General features: G+C 37.6%; 1 protein-coding gene and 1 pseudogene across 5 annotated transcripts in view; both read right to left on the reverse strand.

The window, feature by feature from the left end:
- Nucleotides 1-1,883: 1,883 nt before the first annotated feature.
- LOC114022851 lies at nt 1,884-1,956 on the reverse strand (annotated as a pseudogene).
- Nucleotides 1,957-11,022: 9,066 nt separating this feature from the next.
- Nucleotides 11,023-23,295, reverse strand: part of NBEA (neurobeachin) — a 769,899-nt gene continuing 757,626 nt past the window's right edge. For all 5 annotated transcript variants that reach the window (XM_027877685.1, XM_027877686.1, XM_027877684.1 and 2 more), the window contains 4 exons: nt 16,258-16,359; nt 15,283-15,479; nt 14,715-14,866; nt 11,023-12,819 (listed from right to left, as the gene is read on the reverse strand). In XM_027877685.1, the coding sequence (XP_027733486.1) occupies nt 12,729-12,819; nt 14,715-14,866; nt 15,283-15,479; nt 16,258-16,359 (542 nt within the window). In that variant the 3' untranslated portion in view covers nt 11,023-12,728. The remainder of the gene's footprint in view (nt 12,820-14,714; nt 14,867-15,282; nt 15,480-16,257; nt 16,360-23,295) is intronic.

Here is a 23,295-nt window from a genome sequence, read left to right on the forward strand (position 1 = left end):
AAGATGTCCAATAGGCAGTTGGACACGTAAGACTGGGGGTCAAGAGAGAGAGATTAGCAGGAGAACATCGTACACAGCAAAAGCAACATTGTTCGATGACCGACATTGATAGATTTAGCTCTTCTGAGCAATGCAGTGATCTAAGTCAGCTCCAAGACTCATGATGGAAAATGCTATCTATATCAGAGAAAGAACTATGGAGTCTGAATGCAGATTGAAGCATACTATTTTCTCTTTTTTGGTTGTTTTTTAATTTTTTCTTTCTTGTAATTTTTCCCTTTTGTTCTGATTCTTCTTTCATAATATGATTAATATGGAAATGTTTAATATGATTGTATATGTATAGCTTATATCAGATTGCATGCCGTCTTGGGGGGGGAAATTTAGAACTTAAAATCTTATAAAAGTCAATGTTGAAAACTAAAAATAAATTTTTTTTTAAAAAGAGAAATTAGGACTAAAAAGATCTGAGAATCCTCTACACTGAGACAATATTTGAATCCATGGAAGTCGATGAGATTGCCAAGGGAAATTATATAGAGGGAAAAAGAAAGGTCCTGGGATAGAGCTTTGGTGGTTAGGTGGAGGAATGGGTACCCATAGATACTAGCATGCTTGGATAAAGAGGAGACTGAAAATGAGTGGTCAGCCAGGTAGGAGGAGAACCAGGAGAGAGAAGTGTTGGAAAAATGTAGAGAGAAAAGAGTACCCTAGATCTATAATGCCAAAGGAGGCTAAGAGGTCCAATAAGATGAGGATTTTAAAAAGGCCATTAGATTTGGAAAATAAGAGATCATTGGTAACTTTGGAGAGAGTAGTTTCAGTTGAATGAGGTTGGAAGCCAGACTGCAGAATTAGGAAGAGAATGAGAAGGAGGTGGAGGCCCTGATTGTAGACACCTTTCTCAAAGGTTTTAAGCTGTGAAAAGTAGGAGACAATAAAGAGTAATAGAATAATTTTTGGGGGGATGGGAGGGACATGCTCTGTAATTGGTTTGATGCTCCAAACAGGGCTTCTGTGCCTCCAAACCCATCTGGGAGGTAATTGTTATACCAAACCCTGCACCGCTCCCTCCCAATTTCAACATATCCCATGTGAAAGAGACAAAGGGGAGGGCACCCGCTCTTCTCCCTAGGATGCCTTCTACTAGGTTGGTGTGGGAGGGCACGCTCCTAGAAACTGCTCCTGGTGGCAGATTTTGGCTGCATCTCCCCTTAGTAGGGATACTCCCCTTAGCTGGTAGGGATAGCTCAGCATAAATGCTATTGAACTCCAACAAGAGTCGTGGTGGAACAGAGCTCTTTGAAGGAGGTAGTGCAAAAAACCTTACTCTGAAGGAAGGCAGTAAGCACACGCAGTCCTGCCTTTGACACATACTGGTTGTATGAATAATGAGCAGCCTCACTCACCTGTTTAAGACGATAAATTGAATAGCAGAGGGTGGCCTACATTGGTATAGAGAGTTTCCTCACCAGGAAGTTCCCTATACCAGTGATATCACAGGTTGTCTATAACAGTTGAAATATGCTGAACTGGTGAGAAGGCAGGTGTCAGTCTTACTCTCCTCTCTTATCTCCTTCTACCTTTTTATGATTAAAGTATTTTCTTCCTTGAGTGTGACTTTTTCTCTACCTACTTCCTTGGCCAATTCCTTCTGGAGAGTGGCTTTCCCTTCAAAAGAAGCCCATAAAAAATGGCAGAAGCCTTACTTTATGCCAGCCTAACCAGTTGCTATCCCAGTCATGGCTATTGACTTATTTGTCCTAAGACGCCATGGTAACTTTGCCCAAGAAAGTCGTAAAAAGGAATTAATAGCTCCTCTTCCCCTTCCCCCCTTCCCCTTCTCTCTTTCTCCTTCCCCCTCCCCCCTTTTCCTTTCCCTTTCTTTGCACAAGGGCCATGCTAATCTTCTCTTTATCATTCCAGTTTCAGTAGATGTGCTGCCAAAGGTAGCACTCAATGGCTTTCTTTTTTAGCTGTGAGATCCCATGCAAAGACTGTGTTCTGGCAAAATACCATGGTTTCAAAGTTTTCTCTCTCCCCTTCTTGCCAAAGCCTCTCAATGGTACTGTAACAACACACACGGAGATGATCAATGTGTGTACTTAACAGCTTTATCAGGGTTGCCTTCTTAAGAGGCAAAGTGAACATTTATGCAAAAGAGTACATAAACTTTAGGAAAACAAGGCTGAACCTCCTAAGGTGGTCCTGAGACAGGACCCCACTGAGTCAGGGGGCAGCAGACTGGGTTGGAGTGGTTTCATTCGATGCCCGACTCCAGATCTGTCCAACCCTTTCCCTGTATCCCCTTTTTGTGGGGTTTGTGAACTAACTTCTTTTCATCTTTTATCTCCCTTATTCCTTTGATCTTTTGACCCTCGCTGAGAACAGGCTCCCTCTTGATTTCATGACTTTCCTTAACATCTTTCCCAGTAGTAGTTACTCTTTCTCTCATACTATTCCACACCAACTCACTGGTCACAATAGGAATCAGAATACTCTTTGCTCTCCAGTGCCATTTCCAGACTCTCCATCTACCACCTTCACTAAGCAGCCTCTCCTCCTTTAAGGTTCATGCTATCCAAATTTATCACTTAATCAAAATCCTGGTGGCCATTATCTATTGACCCCCCAGTTCATTCTTATTCCTTCCTCAATAAATACAGTGTCTGACTCACAGACTTTCTTTCCTCTGTCTCCTGCCCTCATACGAGAGAACTTCAGCATTAATACTGATGTTCCCTCAGATACTTCTGAATTTCTTAATCTACTCAGTTCCCATGACCTGCTCCATTTTATCTCAACATTAATCTTGCCATCACCCACAAGTATTCTACTTTCTTGTTAATGAGCTCAGCATTTTTTATTTGATCATACTCTTTTATCAATTCATCTTTCCCTCTGCCTTTTGACCCCTTACCTTTTGTCTTCACTGTGACCTCCATTTTCTCTACCCCTCTGTTCTTTTCCAGGGCATCATCCCTGAAGTGGTTATATTGTCTTCTGACCTCTATCTCAGCCTCTTGGTTAACTAACTCAACTCTACACTGGTTTCCACTCCAGAATTCCTTGCTCACCTTAGATGCTTTAGTAAGCTCCAACCTAGATCAGATCCAGAGTTTATTTACTAGTCCCCTATTCATGTGCTGTTGAATGAAGCTATAGGAAATCATAAAACATGCTGATTGAGTCTACTACAACAAATGATTTAATCTCACCTGGGCACTCATTGGGGTAAAGCAAACATTGTATTTCTCCCTAATCAATTAACTCACTCACCACAGTGGCTGTTCCAAACCTTCTCATCTTTCCTCAAGCCTCCTACAGTACCGCCAATTCTACACTTTTAACTACACTTAATCCTGACGTCAAACAAAAAATTTAGGTCATTCACTGAAGGCTCTCCTTTCTCCCCTTCTATTCATTTCACATTATTCAGATAGTTTCCCCCATTAGCATTTTGTATTTATTTTCCAATTAAAATTTTGTTTTCTTTATCTCCTGCCCCCGTTTAAAAAGAAAAACAAAATCTTTGTGACAAATAGCCATAGGCAGGCAAAACTAGTTCTTGCATTGGCTATACCCCCAAAATATATGCCTCAATCTGCACCTTGAGACCATCACTTCCCTGTCAGGAATAGCACTTTCAAATGAGTCTTTTGGATTCATGGTTGATCACAGTGTTGATCAAAGTTCTTAAGTCTTTCAAAGTTGTTTGTCTTTACAAAGTTGATGTTATTGTATAAATAATTTTTCTTGGTTCTGTTCACTTTACTCTGCATCACTTCACACGTTTCTCCAGATTTCTCTACATTGTCCTTTTCATCATTTTTCATAGTATAATAATATCCCAGTACATTAATATATGATGATTTGTTCAGCCACTCCCCAATTGATAGGGAAGTTACTATTTCTTTGCCCTCACAAAAAAAAAAGCTTCTGTGAATTTTTTGTACATGAGTCCTTTTTCTCTTTCTTTGATCCCTTTGGGCTGTAGACCTAGTTAGTGATATCATTGTATTAAAGGGCACGCACAGTTCAGTTGATGTTTGAGCACAGTTCCATATTGCTTTACAGAATTGCCTGTACCAATTCACAATTCCACTAATAGTGCATTAATATACCTGTTTTCCCACAGTCCCTTCAACATTTGTTGTAATTTTAAATTTTCTTCTTTCATCAACTTCGTTATTTTGGTGCATGTGGAGTCTAACCACAGAGTTTCTTAAATTGCACTTCTCTAATTATTAGTGATTTGGAACATTTTTTTTTTCATATGGCTATTGACTGCCCAAATCTCTTCTTCTGAAAACTGCTTATCCTTTGACCATTTATCAGTTGGGAATTGGCTCTTAGTCTTATAAATCTGAGCCATTTCCTTTGCATATCATGAAAAGGAGACCTTTATCAGAGAAACTTGCTGCAAAAATCTCCTCTTTTTGTCCTTTCCAATTACCCTTTCTCCTTCCTAGGTGTACTGGTTGTTTATGCAAAAACTTTTAAATTGCATATAATCAAAATTGTCCATTTTATCTTCTGTTTGGCCACGAACTCTCCTCTTGTCCATAATCTGAAAGGTGATTTCTTCTTATTCCTCTATTTTTTTTTATGGCAATCAGAGTTAAGTGACTTGCCTAGGGTCACAAAGCTAGTAAGTGTCTGAGGCAAGAGTTGAACTCAGGTCGTCTTGACTGCAGGGCTGGTGCTCTCTCTGCTGCACCACTTACCTGGCTCCCTAAGTGGTTTTTTATTTCATTGTGTATGTCTAATTCATGTACTTATTTGGAGTTTATCTTGGCATATGGTGTACTGTTTATGTAAAAACTTAACTTTATACAATCAAACCATACATTTTACCTCCTGGGATCCCACATTATCTTCTTTACGCTAGTCTCGGGAGAAGATGTGGGCTTTCTTGCCCAAACCAATACCTCTCTTTATATGTAACCTTGATTCCATCTCTTTGCTGCTTCTTCAGCAGTTTGCCCTTGATACCCAATTCATTCTCTCTCATCTCCAATCTCTCTTAAATGTAACCAAATCTTTAGTTGCACAGATAACATCAAACAACAGATAATCCAAAAATCATTTATATTTAACTCCAAAACACAATCTAGTCCCATATTCTGTGTTCGCTCCAATTTATCCCTCAGGATTCCCTCCTAACTTGATTTTGTAGTGTCAGGGGAGCAGTGTTCTATACTAGAAAGACTCCTTCATTTGGAGACAGAAGACCTACCTTCAAGTCTCATCTCTGCTGTATACCATCTGTATGATCTTGGCAAGTCACTTGTTGTCTCTAGGCCTCATATCTTCCTCATATTTATAATGAAAGGGCTGAATTAGGTGACCCTCCAAGGTGTTTTCTGTTTTAAATCTAAGATTTTATGATCCTATGAGTGCTTAATTATATATGACATTGGGATAAGCTTTGTATATGTTGAGTTTACTTGTTATGGCTAGGTAAATGTTGGTCTCTGTCAGTTAAGAGTATTTTAGTTATTAATAATTAGCAGAATATTTTAATAATTCATGCTATTTTTGACAATAATAGCTGATTCTTTCAGAATTCACAACAAGCTTTGTGAACATCTCATTTGGTTTTCACAATCCTGTGAAGTAGTGCTGATATTAGTTCCATTGGCTTAGAAAGGTTCAAGGGCTTGCACAGCTAGTCTGAGCAAGTCTAGCATGTCGAAGTCAAGATTTGAACTCAGCTTTCCTGATTCCAAGTCTATTATGCTATCTAATACACATAATGTATCCAACCAGACATTTTTATTCTGCATCTTTAAGGGAAAGAGAGGTCAGGAACTGTCCAATATATGATTGGAGGGATGGAACATCAGAGATATCTGTAAGCATGCTAATGGATGGGCTGATAGAGGAAGGTTCCACCTTTTATTTTCCAGAATCCCCACCATCTCTGTTTGCCAACGAGATAAAAAACAAAAAGGAAAAAGACCTATGTGTACAAAAATATAACTAGTCTTTTAGTGGTGACAAAGAATTGGAAATTGAGGGGATGTCCATCAGTTGGGGAATGACTGAAGAAGTTGTTGTATGTGATTGTGATAGAAAACTATTGTGCTATAAGAAATGATGAGCGGGATGTTCCTAGAAAAACCTGGAAAGACTTACATGAAGTGTTGTAAAGTGAAATGAGCAGAACCAGGAGGACAATGTACACAGTGACAGCAATTGGGAATGACTTAGCTATTCTCAGCAATACACTGATTCAGGACAATTCTTAAAGACATGGTGAAAAATGATATCCATCTCCAGAGAAAGAACTGATGGATCTGAATGCAGATTAAAGCATATTTTTTCTTTGTTTTTTTTGGGTTGTTTTTTTGGGTTTCTTTTCTTTCACAATATGACTAACGTGGAAATATATTTTGCATGACTGCCGATGTATAACCTATATAAAATTGCTTGCCTTCTCAAGTGGAGGAGGGGAAGGAGGGAGAGAGAATTTGGAACTCAAAAGTTTTAAAATGCAATGTTAAAAATTGTTTTTACACATAACTGGTGAAAAAATATTAAAACAAAAACAATTCCCACCATCTTTAAGGAGGACAGAGAGAATTAAGAAAGAACTTGCAAAAACAAAGCCTGTAAATGGGACATCCAATGGGACACTGGATTCTAGAGTAAGGGGAAAAGAATAAGAAAGAGAATGAACTAAATGAACTTTTTATGTTTGAAAGGAGAGCTACAAATGAATGTTATTTGAACTCAGAGAGTGGATGAGGGAGTAGCGGCAGTGGGGAAAGAGGATCCTATACCACAAAAGAACGGAAAGATAACTCCCAAAATGGAAACAAAGCCCAATAATGACGAAGTTGTCTCTCCTACCTCCATTCTGTCCACAAGGATGCCTCAGGGTGGGAGGTTGAAGAAAGCGTACTCAGCAATGGAAATACAATGCATGAGGTCTGTAGAGAGGGTCATTGGACTGAACTGGGTGGCTAGGGAAGTACTGTTTTAGAGGCATTTATTAAGGGCATCCTATATGCAAGGTATTGTGCTAGCTGCTGGAGATAGAAAGATGAAAAAAAAAAAGGCTCTGCTTCCAGAAGCCTACATTCTGCTGGAATATTCCCCTCACCCTGCAACTCAACATAGTACACACCCACCCACCCACACACAGGACCCACGAATACACACGAACGTGATCTCATCTACCTTGTCAGTCTAAGTGTTCAGTGTCCTACCTAACTCAAATGTTATCTGAAGAGATCTTAATTTGGTGATTTGCATTGTGTAAAGTTGGGATAGAATGGGGGACTTCCCCCCCCCCACTACTCTATGAAGTAACGAATCCACTAAGTGTCAGCAACAGAAGGACAGAACAAACCCGAGTTTTCTCTTCCAAGCTGCCAATGATGATTTTCTGTGGTAGAATTATTGGAATTCTGTGTTCACCTTCAAGCAGAGGGCTTAGCATTCTGGATAATTGAAGGTGTAAGGGGTAGCATGTTGTACTGGAGCACTGGACCTAGTGGTCAGGGGATCTGGATACTATTTCTAACTTAACTGTGTGACCGTGACCAAATCTCTAGTCAAAATGGTTAGAGAAATTGAGTTGGAATCCTAGCTCCTGCTACTTACTATGTGATTTTGAGTAAGTTACATCATTGATTCTGTTTCATCATCTTCAGAATGAGAAGATTGGACTATGTGACATCTAGGGAACCCTTCTACCTCTAACTCTGTGAAATTGCTTCACTTTTCTGAGTCAAAATTTCTCTGGGAAATGAGGGGGTATAAAATGTTTTGGAAATTTGAAAGCAATATATGTTGGCTATTATTTTTATTGGACTCAGTGACTTAAGGTCCTTTCCAACTTTCTCTAGCACCTATTCTGGCTGTTTGACAGGGTTGCTGTCTTAGTCCAAACAAGGGAAGTATGGAAAAATGCCTCTCATATTTTAAAAGAGGTGTGCAAATGAGGGGCAGGGATTAATATGAGATTTCTCCCCTCATTCCCTCCTATGAACCTTTAGTGTGTCAATCACTTCTGATTGATTGATATTGCCTTACTTTCCCTGATGCAGAAGGAAAATCCCCTCAGTGCTCTCAAAACTGAGTTTACATTTTAGATCTGGGCAGTGTCAGATTTATCCCAGACAGTGGGGGAATGTTTGCTGAAAAGTTCTTACTCTCTTGTCAGTGAGGCCCAAACTGTATTCCATAAACAGCCAAGTCTGGAACAATAGTTCCTACGTAGATTATAAGAGAAGCCCCCTTAGCTCAAGAAAATGGTTGCATTAGACTTTTCCCAGGTCATTTGATAAGGTTATTTTCCATCCTGGCATGGAGTTTGCTTCTTAAAATTGACATTGGATTTGCATTCTACCTTTACAAATTATTGCCTTTATTTCTTGGGACCTAATCTATAAAATGAGATGCCATCCAGTTCTAAACCAAAGAACGAGCCTTATGGTAAGGGAAGGGATTTGACACCTCTCCACCCCCAATCAACACTTATGGTATGCTTTTAAAATGTGTAAACAAGATTGTCTACATGCTCTGATCTCTTTACAAGGTCCTCTTTAATTGGATCAAGAAGGGAATGTGGTTAGGGCTAACCAAATAAAGGAGCTATTAAATAGCAGGGTAAAAAATTTTAATAGTAGTTTTCAAGTGGCAGCCCCGCTGGGAGGACCCCAGCTTCAGAGGGAATCATTCTTGGGAGTTGGGGGTGTTTCTCTACCTTTCCCTCTTCCTCCCCTCCCATCTCTCCTTTTCACAACCCCCTCCATGTCTGCTACTAAGGACCAACAGGAACACAGATACAGAAAGTCACTCAAGGGAGAAAGCAGCTTGAAGGAACATGTCCCATTGGGGTAGAGAGAAATACCAGTTTTATATGCCCCAGGCACTCAGAACCAGAAGATGTGTTAGTTACTACCTGTGTTTCTGACCATAAGCCTCACTGTCTAAGGGACTTCATGTTTGAGACTACAGTTATCCCTTTTACATCACAACTTTCCCCTTCACGGGTCAGCATAAGAAATCAAACAGGAATTTTTTGGGAGTTTTGCGGAAGCCACAGATGACACAAGAAGGCCAGCAGGGGACACAGAAAAAGTTTAGAAACTCAGAAATGCATAAAATATATGTATAGTATTGTAGAATATCAACATATTTTATCTTTTAATTCCATAATGATTCAGACTTATTCTCTGGTGTGAACAGAGGGCCAAGAATTTTATGCGGATTTTCCAGATTGCAGATGGTGCTGCACTCCTCATGATGTGGAAGGGATAACTGTAGTTTCCTCAAGGACCTTGCATGTGTACAAGGGAAAGTATATTCCTAATTTTGGGGGAAAATTATTATCATTATCATTATTTTTGTTTGTTTTATTTTGGCTATGCAATGGGGTTAAGTGACTTGCCCAGGGTCACACAGCTAGTTAGTGTTATGTATCTGAGGTCGGATTTGAACTCAGGTCCTCCACCTACCTGCCCCGAAAAATTATTTTAATAGTTACAGCTTTTGTTATGCTTTCTCAGTAAACTTTTTTTTTTTTTGCTAAAAGCTAATTAAGTAACTGACAGTTGTCAATGGACGAGCCTTAGTACTAGAACCCCAGCCTCTTAAGGAGTTATTTCCTGAACTCTGAAAACAGCAAATAGGAGTTAGGAAGACTCATCGTCCTGAGTTCAAATCAGCGTCAGATACTTATTAGCTGTGTGACCCTGGGCAAGTCACTTAACCCTATTTGCCTCTGTGTCCTCATCTGTAAAATGGGCTGGAGAAGGAAATGGCAAACCACTCCAGTATCTCTGCCAAGAAAACCCTAAATGGCGGTCATGGATAGTCAGACATGACTGAAATGAACAACAAAAAAGCCCCTTTCTGGAGAATCTAACCTGCCAGTCTAAGTTTGGGAGATTGGGTCTGAGGGAGGGGGAAGGGCGGTTTACACTGTCACTCAGGGTTTGGGTAGGGGTAACTCTCAGTCTACTACTTCATGGAGGGACTGCTAACATTTTGCCCCACTATTTAAAGTACCCAGTTGTGGTTCCTTATTTAAATAGTCAATCATGCTCTTCCCTCTGGACTCCATTAAAGAGGAGTTCACACATGATAAGGGGATCACAGTATGTTACACATTTAAAAAACCTAATTTTGTCTGATGATTCTGGTAGTGGTGTCTTATCCCTTCCCTTAAAATTGCTTAAGGAATTTAGTCAATGTTTTTTCCTAACTTGGGCTCTTTTAAGGGACTTGAGAAACTGGCTGACCCTGTGCAGTCACAAGGACACCATGGAGGAGCATTAAAGAATTGTAAAAGTTACTTGGCCACTTTGCCTGGAGAATCACCTCTGTGACAAAACTGGGTTGGGACTGAGTTGTAAGATGCTGATCCCTGGATTACTGCACATCCCAGGAGTTCTTTTCACTGAGTAAAAAAGTAAAGTCTTCCTTTAATAGACTGAACTGATGCACTTTGTTTTGCTGCTTTGCTGTCTTCAGCAGTCCAGTGCCCTGGTGCTGAACAGGACTCTTCTGTACTTGTCCCTTGTGCCCCTTTATGGGGAAAGTCTGTCCCATAGCTGGGAAACTGTGCTGAAGCTGCTTGAGTGGATCCTGATCAGTGTTCCTGTCCACTGGGCTCCAGACTGCTTATTGCTCAACTACTCTATAAGCTACAAATAGAATGATTTCAAACCAATATTAATACCTAGTGATGATACTCAGCATGTAGGAGCTATATATCTTTCACTATTAGTCAAATTATTCTCATATATAAATGGAGAGAGAGAGAAATAGAGCAAGCAAACATTGGGAGAGAATTACTCTGGCCACTGCTGGTTCAAATCTCTGTCACGTGGCCCAGGAGAATAGTTTATATTTCAGTGAATTGTTAAATCTTGTTAGGATTTTGGTTTGTGTTTTAGATACTGTAGACCTTGCATAGAAGGGGGTATTCAATTTCTTAAGGCTGTATGACATTATCAATGCATGTCAGTGAAATATGAAACGATTAGTGAATTCTTTGCATATTTTATTTTTCTTTTTTGATTTCCAACTCACACACATCTGGCATATTTTACATCTTTGCAATAAAACATGGTTACAATAGCTTAAGGAATTTATATATCCAAAATATTTCACCATGGTCTCAAGATGAAATGGACTTGTCTTCCAGATGTTCAGTATTCTCCCAGTTCTAAGCTACAAAACTCAAATATTGCTTACAGACTGGTGATGAATAACTTAATTATTACTTTGATTCCCCATGATTTCAGAATCTCATAAATACAAACAACAGTGAAGAAGGAATTCAGTGCTAAAACTTACTAATACAAGGTGGGGAACAAATAAGTAATCACAGCAATAAATAATGATATGTTTCTGGTGCAAAGTGCCAATACAAAGAATCCATTATCTTGTTTTTATCTTTTAAATAAATGACTGCAAGTGAGTGTAAATTCTGAGAAAATTACATTCCTGTTACATGCCTCATAGCCCTACCGACACAATATGTACATCTATGACAATACAGTCACCAAATATACAAAGAAGAAACATGAAGTAAGGTGTATGTACCCCTGGGTGTATAACTTGATCAGTACAATGTATGGAAAATAATTTGATAGCCATTGTTTAATATCATAAAAGATGAAATGCCTTAGGCTGAAGAATGTGGATTTAGAGGAAAATTTCTCAAGAACTTAAAAAAAATTCAATCATTACAATGAAGTCCAACTTGTTTTTTAAAGAAACCAAGATATCTAAAGAAATAAAGAGAAAAATGTGAATATCTGATCCCCAAACTAAGCCAATGGGTTGACTCCAGAAGTATAGCACTCTTGACGCATTATGAGGGGGAGTCATATAAGTACTAGGGAACTGAACAAGCATGACTCCTGCTTATACAATGAAAACCAGAACCATATCCCTAAGCCCCCGTTTTGCTTGGTCTTCAAATTAAGAAGGAAAGGATTTAATTTTCATTGTATAAAATGGCAAATAATGAATCAATATCCAAATGCTTTATGAGCAAAACTTCACTTAGAAGGGATGAATTTAGATTTAAAAGTGTGAACCATGTTTTTGTGAGAATGTCAAAAATTACTGATTGAGTCCAAATTCAACCCTTTAACACAAGCTGTGCCCTCGGACAAATCTCCAGTTTAATTTGTGTGAACGCACCTGTTTCATCAAGACATTGGGTTTAAAGAACATGCAAGTTGTAACTCCACAATAAAATTAAGAAACGTTTTGTTCTTTATACAAGGTTTTACTTTTACAAAAGTATCCCTTTAAAGTTAAGATGCATCTGATGTACAAAGTATCAAACGTATTTTTTTTCTCAGCTTGAAAAAAGGCTGGAAATGGGATGTAGATTAGGTTCCTAGCATAAGCATTGTAACAACTGGACACAAGGTTCCTCAGAATTTTCGAAAGTCTCTTGTGACGGTCCTACAACCTTTTCTCAATAAACAACAATATATGAAATAATTACCAAAACATCTCCTAATTCATATAATTTACATGATACAAGCTTGCTTGGTAGCAGCTGGTGTTCGGTTGTGAAAAAACACACAAAGTAAAATGGTTGCTTACTACAATGTACAGCTATTGCTGGGTGTAATGGAATGCACAATGGAGGCCAATGGAGACGTGTTTTTCCACCAGAGATAACGTCCTTCATTGTAGCACTTGTGCTCTCAGCTTTCACTTAGATTTCAGTTCTCCAGCCATCTTCAGTATCTGTTTTGATGCTCATAATGCCATCGATTAAAATCTATATTAAAAGCTACAATGCTACCAGAAGCCATGCCAGTTATCAGTGTCCTGGAAAAGCAGAGATATTTTGTTAAGTATTTGTTTGCACCAATATTCAGACACAGTAGGGATTTGCCACTTTATACAGCAAAACTTATTCATTCAGGATCCCCTTAACTTGAAATATGCAACAATTAAGAAGAGGTTAAAAATGTATTCTATGATGAAGAAAAGGAATGACAAGTCCAGATTTAAAAAAAAAATCCAATGAGGTATTTAAGTTGAGGAAATCAGGGAATACTAGAACACAGAATTAGAAGAATCATTGTGCTGTAGCTAGAATTGACCTAAGAGATCATTCTAGTCTAGCTTCCTTGATGAGGATGCAGCCCACCCAGTGAGGTCAGATGACCTGTCCAAAGTTATACCACTAGCTTGGACCTTTGTTGTCTCTCCCATTAGACAGTGATGTCCTTGAGAGCAGGGACTTTTTTTTTTCTAAGTGCTTAGCACATAGTAGGCACTTAATAAATGCTTATTGACTGACTAAAAAAGATCTTTAACCTCTCTAATTAGACATAGCACTTCTCTGTCCTCAGGGACAGGAAACTGTCTTCAGGAGGAGGGGCTGAAATCAGACCAAAATGCAGGAGAATGAAGGAATGGAGAAATCCCTCTCCCCTCAATCCTGGGCTGCAACCACACACACCAAAATACTTAATCCCATGGAAACCTCCCTTCTCCCCCATACATAGAACACATATATGCACTCACACCATGACCTCTTAACCTAGGAGATGCTCATCATTCTTCCTCTCCCTCACTCAATTAATCATTTTATTTCAGCAATTGCAATATTATATAAACATAATTTTATCTAGAAGTACAATAATTAGTGCGGAATTACATGCCACATTAAGCCTGTTAGAGTTTGTTTTATTTCTTAGAAAAAGCACTGAATTTGGAGTAAGGACCCAGCTGAGAATCCTTTACTCTGCTCTTGTGTTCTCTGAGGGCCTCCATTTTCTCATGTTTAAAATGAGGTGGCTGGACTGGATGATCTCTAGGGTTCTTTCTTAATCTCAATCTATGACCCAATCAACCTCCAAGTCATGAAATCTAGATGCATATTTTGCATCTCTAATATTCTATGCATTTTGTGACAAATACAAGGCACTAGATTTTTCCAAGTAGAATAATCTAACTGCTGATTGAGTAGTAATCACAAATAACTTGAAGAAAAGATTATATCAAATAACAAATGAAATCCAAGTATCCATGAAGTCTCTGATGGTAATTTGATTGCAGAGCCTCGTCATTTTATTCACGATTTTCCTGGGCACACCAGTTGGCTGGGCACCATGCCAGAGGCTAAAACTAATATCTGTTTTACTGTAAATTCATCTTTTACTTAACATAAAATACTGGGTAATGCTCATTTGAATCACTGAATTTAAGAAGCCAGATTAAATTCTATGTGGTTACATAAAAAAATTATTATAAACTTAATTAACTTTGTACAACCAAACTTACTAAATATTACATTAAAAACAATTTACAATAAAACATATCTAAACACATCCATGTCAGCAACAACTTATCTATTGTACTTTAAATGTGAACAATAGGAAAAATGGGAAACAAGGGTAAGAGTGATTCTGTTAGTCCTGGGGCTCAGCCCTCCAAACTGTCCAGAGTCCACATGTTTCTTTTTGACCCCACTGCTTTCACTTTTCTTGCTTTTTTTTTTTTCAGTACAGTTTCTATGGTCATTTTCTCACCACTTAATTTCTCTTATTAAAGTAGATCTACATTCTCTTTGGATCTGGATTCTTCCTCAGGGAATAAATTGCACAAAAACATACTAACAATAGCATTATGGAACTTACATTTGACTGGTTCATATGGGAAGGATCCCTTGCTACAATTCTTAATAAATAGGTTTCTTCTTTGCCGCAACTCACCTTTGATCATGGGACAAATCCATTGCCCTAATGCCAGCATCACATCCAGGATAAATATAAAGCTGTTTGAAGTCACAAGCCTGCCATACTTCCACAACTCCATTGTCTCCTCCAGTGACCAGGTTCTGTCCATCGCTGCTCAGAAGGATGGCCTTCAGAAAGCACAGAAAATCAAACAACTTTTTCCTCAATAAAAAACAATATGTCTAATTACTGATGATCTGACAAATGGGCAAAACTTATCGCTATGAAATTTTACTTTTTCCTTACATGCAATAATATCTTATGTGTATGAAGCACTCTTACATTTTCCAAAGTGCTTTCATAAGCATTTATCTTGTGTGAAGTTAGGTGGACAATATTATTTTCATTTCAGATGAAATTAATATTAAGCGACTTTCCCAAGTCTAGTGAAATCTGACTCTAAGGATTCTTACATGATGTTCATTAAAGTTCCCTTTAATTTATAGTTTATTAAAAACAATTGTTTTATTGTATTTTAATAGTAATTTAGTTCCTAATGAATATATTTTCTGCTGAAGTTCTACTGTACAATTTTGAGGTTTACCCTGGTTGAATCATTGATCTCCATTTGAGCTAAAAGTTTCCCGTTAATGCTGAAATTACTGAACCGTCCGCGTTCATAGTATATGATACAGTGGCCTTCACTGGACACAGAAATCAATCTAGGAAATAAGCAGTTTTCTGGTCCCTCCAGTGCTCTCAGCAAATCTCCCGTGATTGTATGTACAAGGCAAGGGCCTTCTGAAAGGGAAAACAACAGCAACGTTCAGATAATCAATGGTGAGAACAAACTACATACAAAATCTACATACTATACCTGTGTTCTAATTTATTATTATGAAAGCATAAAAAAGAACAGTGATATATTAACTAAAACTAACTACTAAAGTTACAAAAGTATTTCACGATAGTTTGAAATGTTTTCATATTTCAAAACTTTTTTGGAATCCGAGTTCCTTTCTTTATATCCCCAACACTCAGCACAGCGCTTGGGTACATAGTAAGTGCTTAATAAATGCTTGTTGATGATGTTGCAAAATGGGGAAGGGAGAACCAAGAAATCACATATACTTCTGAACATTCAAAGATAAATGCAAGCCTGATTCCAGCCACTCAACACTAATGATTGATACAGTGGGGTGAAACTGTTTTTTTTCTTTTCTTTTCTTTTCTTTTTTTTTTTTGGTGAGGCAATCAAGGTTAAGTGACTTGCCCAGGGTCACACAGCTGGTAAGTGTCAAGTGTTAGGCTGGATCTGAACTTGGGTCCTCCGGACTCCAAGGCCAGAGCTCTACCACTGTGCCACCTAGCTGCCCCTAAAATATGTTTTGATAATCAAAAAATACCACACAGAATTTACTAATATACTTTTTATACTGGCTATTAGTTTAAATGTTAGAAATAAGCAGCTACAGGATTGATAGTAATTATAATTGATTATTGGGAGTATACAATTGAATGGAAAAATACTCACCAAAAGAAAATTCGACATTTTAAAAGATTTAAAATAACTTCTAACCTTTAGCACCACTGATAACAAGTCCCAGTTCTGCACAGACTGACACACAGACAACTTCATGGTCATGACCTGTAAGGACAGCTCGAGGAGCAGGATAGTCACCTATAAAAACCAGAAACCATCTGTCAATATCAACCAATGCTCAGAAATAAACCTGTGACATTTGGAAAAGTACAAAATTTAAGTCTCCAATACTAAGGTGAAATGCAGAATTCAGATAATTAACCAGATTATTCATGTGAGATAGGATGTTGTTTTAAACTGACAATGGATAGCAACTTTTTTCTTTATTATTGTAAATCTTGTGTAGAACTCTAACTCAATTTATCATTATATTAACATTGGGAAATAATGAAGCATCATCACTGACAAACATTACCAAGCACTTTAATGAATGACTGTTACTATGCTAAATGTCGGGGTGCAAAGAAGTAATTAAAAAACAAAGAGAATGAGACATTTGGAATGTGTCCTGCTGAGGTTTATACTCAAAGACAACAATGAATTGAACAAGTCTGGAAAAAAAATTACACAATGTGCAGCAGAGATCAACTGATTGTTTAACAGTACACTATATGATTTTATATTTTATATTATACTTGTTTGTAAACTATATGAATGGGAAAATAAACGTGAGCTCAACAGGTTGCTGAATGGAATCAAAGTGTAAGTGTCAGAAGGACACTGAGGAGATGTGGGGTGCGCAGGGAGAATTACTGAACTCGTGATCTGGTCTGAGGTGGCTGAGTGAGAAAAACAGTGTCAGCCAATGAAGGGCTTTGGTGAAAAAGATTGACTTTTGAAAGCAGGGCTGAAAGGAGAGATCAGAAAGAAGTTTTGAAAAGTCCAGGAATGTAATTTGAACCTAGACCTAGGAAGAACCTAGCTATGTGGGCAAGAAGGTAGATACAAACATTAATGTATAACCTCAAATTCTTTATGAAAGCAGGTGAGATCGCCACATAGACTGGTGCACAACCACATAGCACCATCACCAGGTTTGGATGAATGATCAGATGTGGGGATAAGGAAAATTAGAGGAGGTTTTAAAGTCCTAAATGATAAACTAGATGGTATATTGTTCATGGTAATTAAGAATCTGTACATATGTAAGAACGTTTGAAGAGAAAATAATGGATGTCCACACTAAGTGTGGCACCAACATGGCAAAGCTCCTGGGAGGCCGCTAGGCTTTCTGAGGTGGGTGGGGGCGGGACGGCTCAGGTCAGAAATGCAACAGTGTGTTCATCAGTATTGGGACCCGGCCCATGAGTTGCCATTTTGTACTTCCAGCCTGGGTCAGATGGGGAGACCTAGTCTCAGAATGAGGAGGAGAGGAGAGGGAAAGGGAAGCTGGGGCGGGGGGCAGCCAGAGGAAGGTGGGAGGGGGGAGAGAGTGAGAGAGAGAAATTTTTCAATTTTAGTATTTGCTCAGATATAGCTCAAAATCTGTATAATGTGATCTAACTTGCTCTAAACACTCATCTTTTCCTAAAACAAAAAGACATGTCTGGATTTTCCCATATTTTTAGATTTTCCTGAAGCACATACATATATTTAAAACTACACATAGTTCAGAAAAACTCTGAATGCCTCAGTAAAGTGCTATAATTTAAATACAATTGTACAAAGTTTATGACCAAATGTTAATTAAAGCGACATTTTAGAGGAAAAATCTTTTAATTAGTTAATTGTCTCAGTATAAGCTTATATAAAATCAAGGGACAGAGCATCAGAAAAATTTTCATCCATATGTTCCCTCTCACATGTTATTAAAAAAAAAACCCAAATAATTCTATTGCTTGTTACTCTGGAAAAAGAAGCAAACCTAACAACAAAGATCTCTGTTAAAATGGTCAAAATTATCTCATATGGAAAAAGTAAATAAGACTATTACCCATGATATAAAACTAATACTAATCACCCCGCTTATTTTATTTGTATGAAAAGTAAAAATTTCCTGATGATGTCTGCTTGATTTAGGAAATCTGAAATGCTTTTTTTCATTATAATCTCCATCTTTTGGATAAATTGTGGAAGCTGATAATTTGAATAGTTGTTTCATGGCTTCTGTGAAAACACTTTTTCCTTCAGGCTCAATATAAGAGGAGATACACACATATACATGTAGGCATGTATATATGTATGTAATGTTATTCAGGGTTATTAGAGTTAGTAAACCAGCAGCACTGGGAAGGAACCTTTCCTGTATATCATTTCACTGACAGAGATAGATGTCACACACCCCAGCAATCATTTCAAATCTTAAAAAGTATCCCATCACAACTGATAGAGGTAAAAGGAGGTGAAAGGTTACACACAGAGGCAGCTGCAGGTGAGGTCACCCTATGAAGAACAGAAACACCATCATTTTCACTCCTGAATCACTTCCCTCAGGCGAAGATCTTCATCTGTGATGGAATTATGAGGGAAGGGCGCTAACATGTCCAAATCTGACATCCCTTGTATTTTAGCAGTTGGGGTAGGAAGTGATGTTAACATTGCATATATACTATCTTATTATCATTATCCAAAATAATAATAACATTTAATTTTTTAAGAGTACTTACAAAAATGTGAAAGAATTAAATACTGCTATACAAAAAACAAGCCTTTTTGGTAAAAACTGATGCTGAAATTTCTAAAGAGTTATTCATAGTTCCTAATATAGTAATCTCAGCTAGTGGGACTAGAAATTATATCAGAAGAAATTTTTAGTCCTTTCATATTGAAAGAGAACAATGGAAAGTGTTATGCCAAACCCTGTTTGGTTGCTGGCGCTGTTGTCCTGTAACAAGGAGACTGCCCCCCTGGATGATCCTCAGTGTTATGGCTGCACTCATGACCTCTGTGTAGAGTGAAGAAAAATAGCACACCCCATCTCAAATGATCACATTTCTATTTGCTCTTATATTTACATAAAATGGGCCTAAAGTTTGCTGCGAGCTGTTAGGTATCAGTCTGAGACTCAAAGTACTCTATTTCTTCTTTTTTTCCAGGGTTCCACTTAAACACACCATAATGGAAGGTTCCCAGCACATTCTGAGGATACAACTTGGTATTATTAGGCACGAATCAGCATGTTAGTAAGCCACATCAATATAAGTGTAATCATGACCTGATAAAGGATAGCTTCAGAACTATCACAGACAGTAATGATAAATGGGCCCAGAATTATTCATGTAGCACAACTTTAAGCAAAAATTTACTCAGGTGGGAAAAAAAATAAAAATATGTATTTGTTGTCATTTCATATTTATTGCACAACTATAAACTGAACTCTCCAAATCTCTAATGCTTTTCTGTTTGACTTCTCCTATTCATTCTGTACGTTCATTGAGTGTAGGTTAAGCACCTCACAAGACACTTTGTACAGTAAGCATCTAATACATATTATTTGAAATAAACTGAATAGATGACATAAGGGAGATGGGAATAAATCTATAGTGTCAGACAAGTTGGAAAATAAGAAAAACTTGTTTCTTTTCTTAAGGTGCATTTATAAGTACCACCTTTTCCTCTGAGTTTCTCTTTTGCCAACACAATCCCATATATTTAAAGAATTAACCACGGGTCTGAAGTCACAGCATTCTCCTGGGCCCATCCCATTTGTAACATTCTCAAATTAAGTCATACACAGAAGGAGGGTGCCATATAGCATAACAGTGACCTTCACCTTGACATCTATATTGTCCCATATGCTTAAGGATCCCTGGAGAGGTAATCTCCAAGTGGCACCAACTTTTGTATTATATATCTTGGCCCTCTCTCTGCCCCTTTATTAGAACCTCAACTCCATTCCCAGGCTTAGCTATATGGGAGGAGAGAAAGAGCAGAGTCAAATGGTGAGAAGCTGTACCTCAATCACTATTGTCTGATGGGTGTGTAGTGAGGCAAGATATTCCCCCCAAACCAGAATTTGAGTGTAGAAAGAACCCAGGGAAGATTAAGATATAATCTTTAGAGAGAAAGGAAAAGAAACATATATATTTATGCTGAGAAGATGGGGGAATCGTATTCCCAGAAGCAGAAGGAAAGAACATCAGTTAGTAAATAACAAATGTTTATTAAGTGCTTACTTTGTGCTAGGCACAGTGCTAAGTGTTGGGGATACAAAGAAAGGGAAAGTTCTAGTAGCATCCGTGTTCTTTGTATATCAGTGACTTTGGGACTCAATCATTGGCATCAAGATTATCACTACAATATAAACAAAAATACTTTTTGTGTGAAAATATCACTTGACGTGATTAAGCCCCTACAAAGCCAATAGAAGTTAGAATATACATGGTATTGTAAATGACCCTTCTCTGAGAAGCTTCAGTACTCTAGGAAAAACCAGATTTGCATACCACTTTTTGTGCATTTTAAAAATATTCCTTGGTCAGTTGAGAAAGTGGGCTTGGGCATTAATTAGGACAAGCTTCATTGGAGAAGGTAAGATGGAAAGAAAAGGAGAAACAAGGCTTTGTAAATGTTTAGTAGTGGGTAATAGGTTTGAGGGGCAGTGGTTAGTATTGAAAAGTAAACAATGGGAGTTAAGAAAAAGTATGGACTAAAGTTTTCTGATTTTCATGTAGGCTTCGAATTTTATAGTTTGAAAAGCACAGGAATGAAAGTACTTCCTTGAATAAGAATAGGAAAAGGAAAACACCAAGTAGATTATAGATACTCAAATGTTCACTCTTCTCCATTTGACAAGGACAATAAATTTCCTTCCCTCAAAATCTGTTGCTATGATTTAAAAATCATTTATATTATGAATATCATCTTCAGTTTATTTTAAGTAAATAAAACCCTTCCGACTTTAAAAGTTTATTATACTTCAGGATGTCAATGCAGATTGAGTTTTGATTTTCAATTCTAGTGTTTTTTTTAAGTGTCCAACCAAGAAGAAGCAATGTTAACCTGCATCTTTTGTGACTATCCTCTTGGAAGCTACAGTATATAATGAGAAATGTCAAGTCCCAAGATCAATAAGATTTCAGACTCTAGGGATACAACAGAAATAGCATTGATCCTTTTTAAAAAACACCAGTCAGAGGTAGAATGTAATATATTGCAAAGAGAGGCTCAAGAGGATAAACGGCCAAGTCCAACATACCTACCTGACAAAAAATTCAATCAGCTTTTCATACGAGCTGCCTGCTCTCCTTTCCTTTCTTTCATGCAGGAGACGGTTTCCAATTAAAGTGTGCAAATTAATTTTTATCACTTCCAAATTAGTTTCTGAATTCGTGTAAAAGTCTGTTTCAGATGAAAGCATCTGTCCCTCACTTTTCTTCAATTCTATCATCTAGTCAGGTATGTATTCTAAGCCTTCAAGATAATTTTCTGTGCTTAAAATCACAAATTTTAAAGAGTGACACTCAATAAAGAGATCATAAAATATATAAATAAAACAGTCACAATCAAAGTGTAATGTATTTGAGGTAATCTTTGGCTGTTACTTTTATGATCTGAAACTATTCTATCTGCATTACTTTGTTTATAAATTATCCTGATGAGTCAATATGGTAAGTTCTTAAAAATCATTTAAAGAAAGATTAGCAGAGCTGGTAATGGCAATTTAAAAGCCTCTGAGTTGAGAAGCCTGAATTATTCACCAGAGGATTTAAGATACGATGGCAGACTGTTTCTCCACCTACAAGATAGATGTACAAAAATGATGTTTTTTTCCCCCAGGACATAAAAAGAATTATCAATTTTTAAAAAAATATAAAGAATAAAAGAATGCAAACCTAAAACCAACCTTGCTTACTTTTTAGAAATCTCATGGTTTGTGCACAGGGTTAAGGAATTAAAAATATTATTTCACAATGCCAATGATAAAGGATACTATGAAGGGGAATAAGCATTTATATAGAGCCTATTACATACCAAGCTCTGTGCTAAGTGCTTTACAAATATTATTTAATTTGATTTTCACAACAACCTTGTGAGCTAGGTACTGCTATTATCCCTATTTTACAGTTGAGGAAACCAAGGCAGAGAGAAGTTAAGTGACTTGCTTAGGGTTACACAGCTAATAAGTGTCTGACGCTGGATTTGAAGGTCTTTCTGACTCCAGGCCCAGTGCCCTAGCCATTATACCACCTAGCTGCCTAAGTGTTTGCCTATTTGGCACATGATGAAATATTTAATCTCCATACTAAGGCCTCAAATTATGCTAGCTAATGGAAATCTAGGGTAGCCTGACAGATCCTGTTAAAACAAAAGCTATTAAGGTAGAGATAGCTAGGTTTTTCCCGCCTTCTTTCATAATACTTGTTATGCCCAAATCTCTGACTTGCAGTTTGGCAAATAGGTCATCTATCCTAAATCTACATAGAAATCCTCCAAGTTCAGGGGAAAAGTGAATTTGTCCAGAGTTTTGCCCTAATGGAGTTATTAATAAAGGGAAAAAACATCACATTAAAAAAAAAACAACTTAAATTGTAAGCTTTTTGTGTTCAGTGACTATGTTTACGCCAACACATCTGACTAGATCACTGTGAAGGCAGTCAATTTATTCGATCTAATAGAACTTTTTTTTTTTTTTAAACTTTGCTTGATGTTTTACTGATATAGAGATTGTATATTGTTGATCTGGTCTTACGTGTATTTGAATCAACAATCACAGAATCTTAGAATTCTAGATCTTGTACTAGAAGGCATCTCAGGGGCCATCCAGTTGATCCTTCCCCCTTGCCCCTTTTCCTGTTTTATAGTTAGTAAACTGAAGCCCTGGAGAATTAATGACTACTTGCCTATGACTACACAAGTAGTAATTCTCAGAGGTGAGATTTGAAGCAATGTCTTCTGATTCTACAAATCAGGGATTTTCCATTGTACTACACAGCTTTCCAAGGAGATTATCCAGTATCTCCTTTTCTCCCCTTGACCTTTCCTTCTGGGCACAGGGAAAGTTATTTACATTTCTTTGTTTTAAACATTTACTTTGTCTGTATAAACACCACAGGACTTTGCTAGTCCAGGTGGAAATGCAGTTCAGAGGAGGCAATGGGGATGGGAGGTGGAGGGAAAATCTTCAGAGAAGAG

This window comes from Vombatus ursinus, unplaced genomic scaffold (genome assembly GCF_900497805.2).
Source record: "Vombatus ursinus unplaced genomic scaffold, bare-nosed wombat genome assembly UNPS02014813.1, whole genome shotgun sequence".
In the NCBI taxonomy this organism is placed as follows: Eukaryota; Metazoa; Chordata; class Mammalia; order Diprotodontia; family Vombatidae; genus Vombatus; species Vombatus ursinus.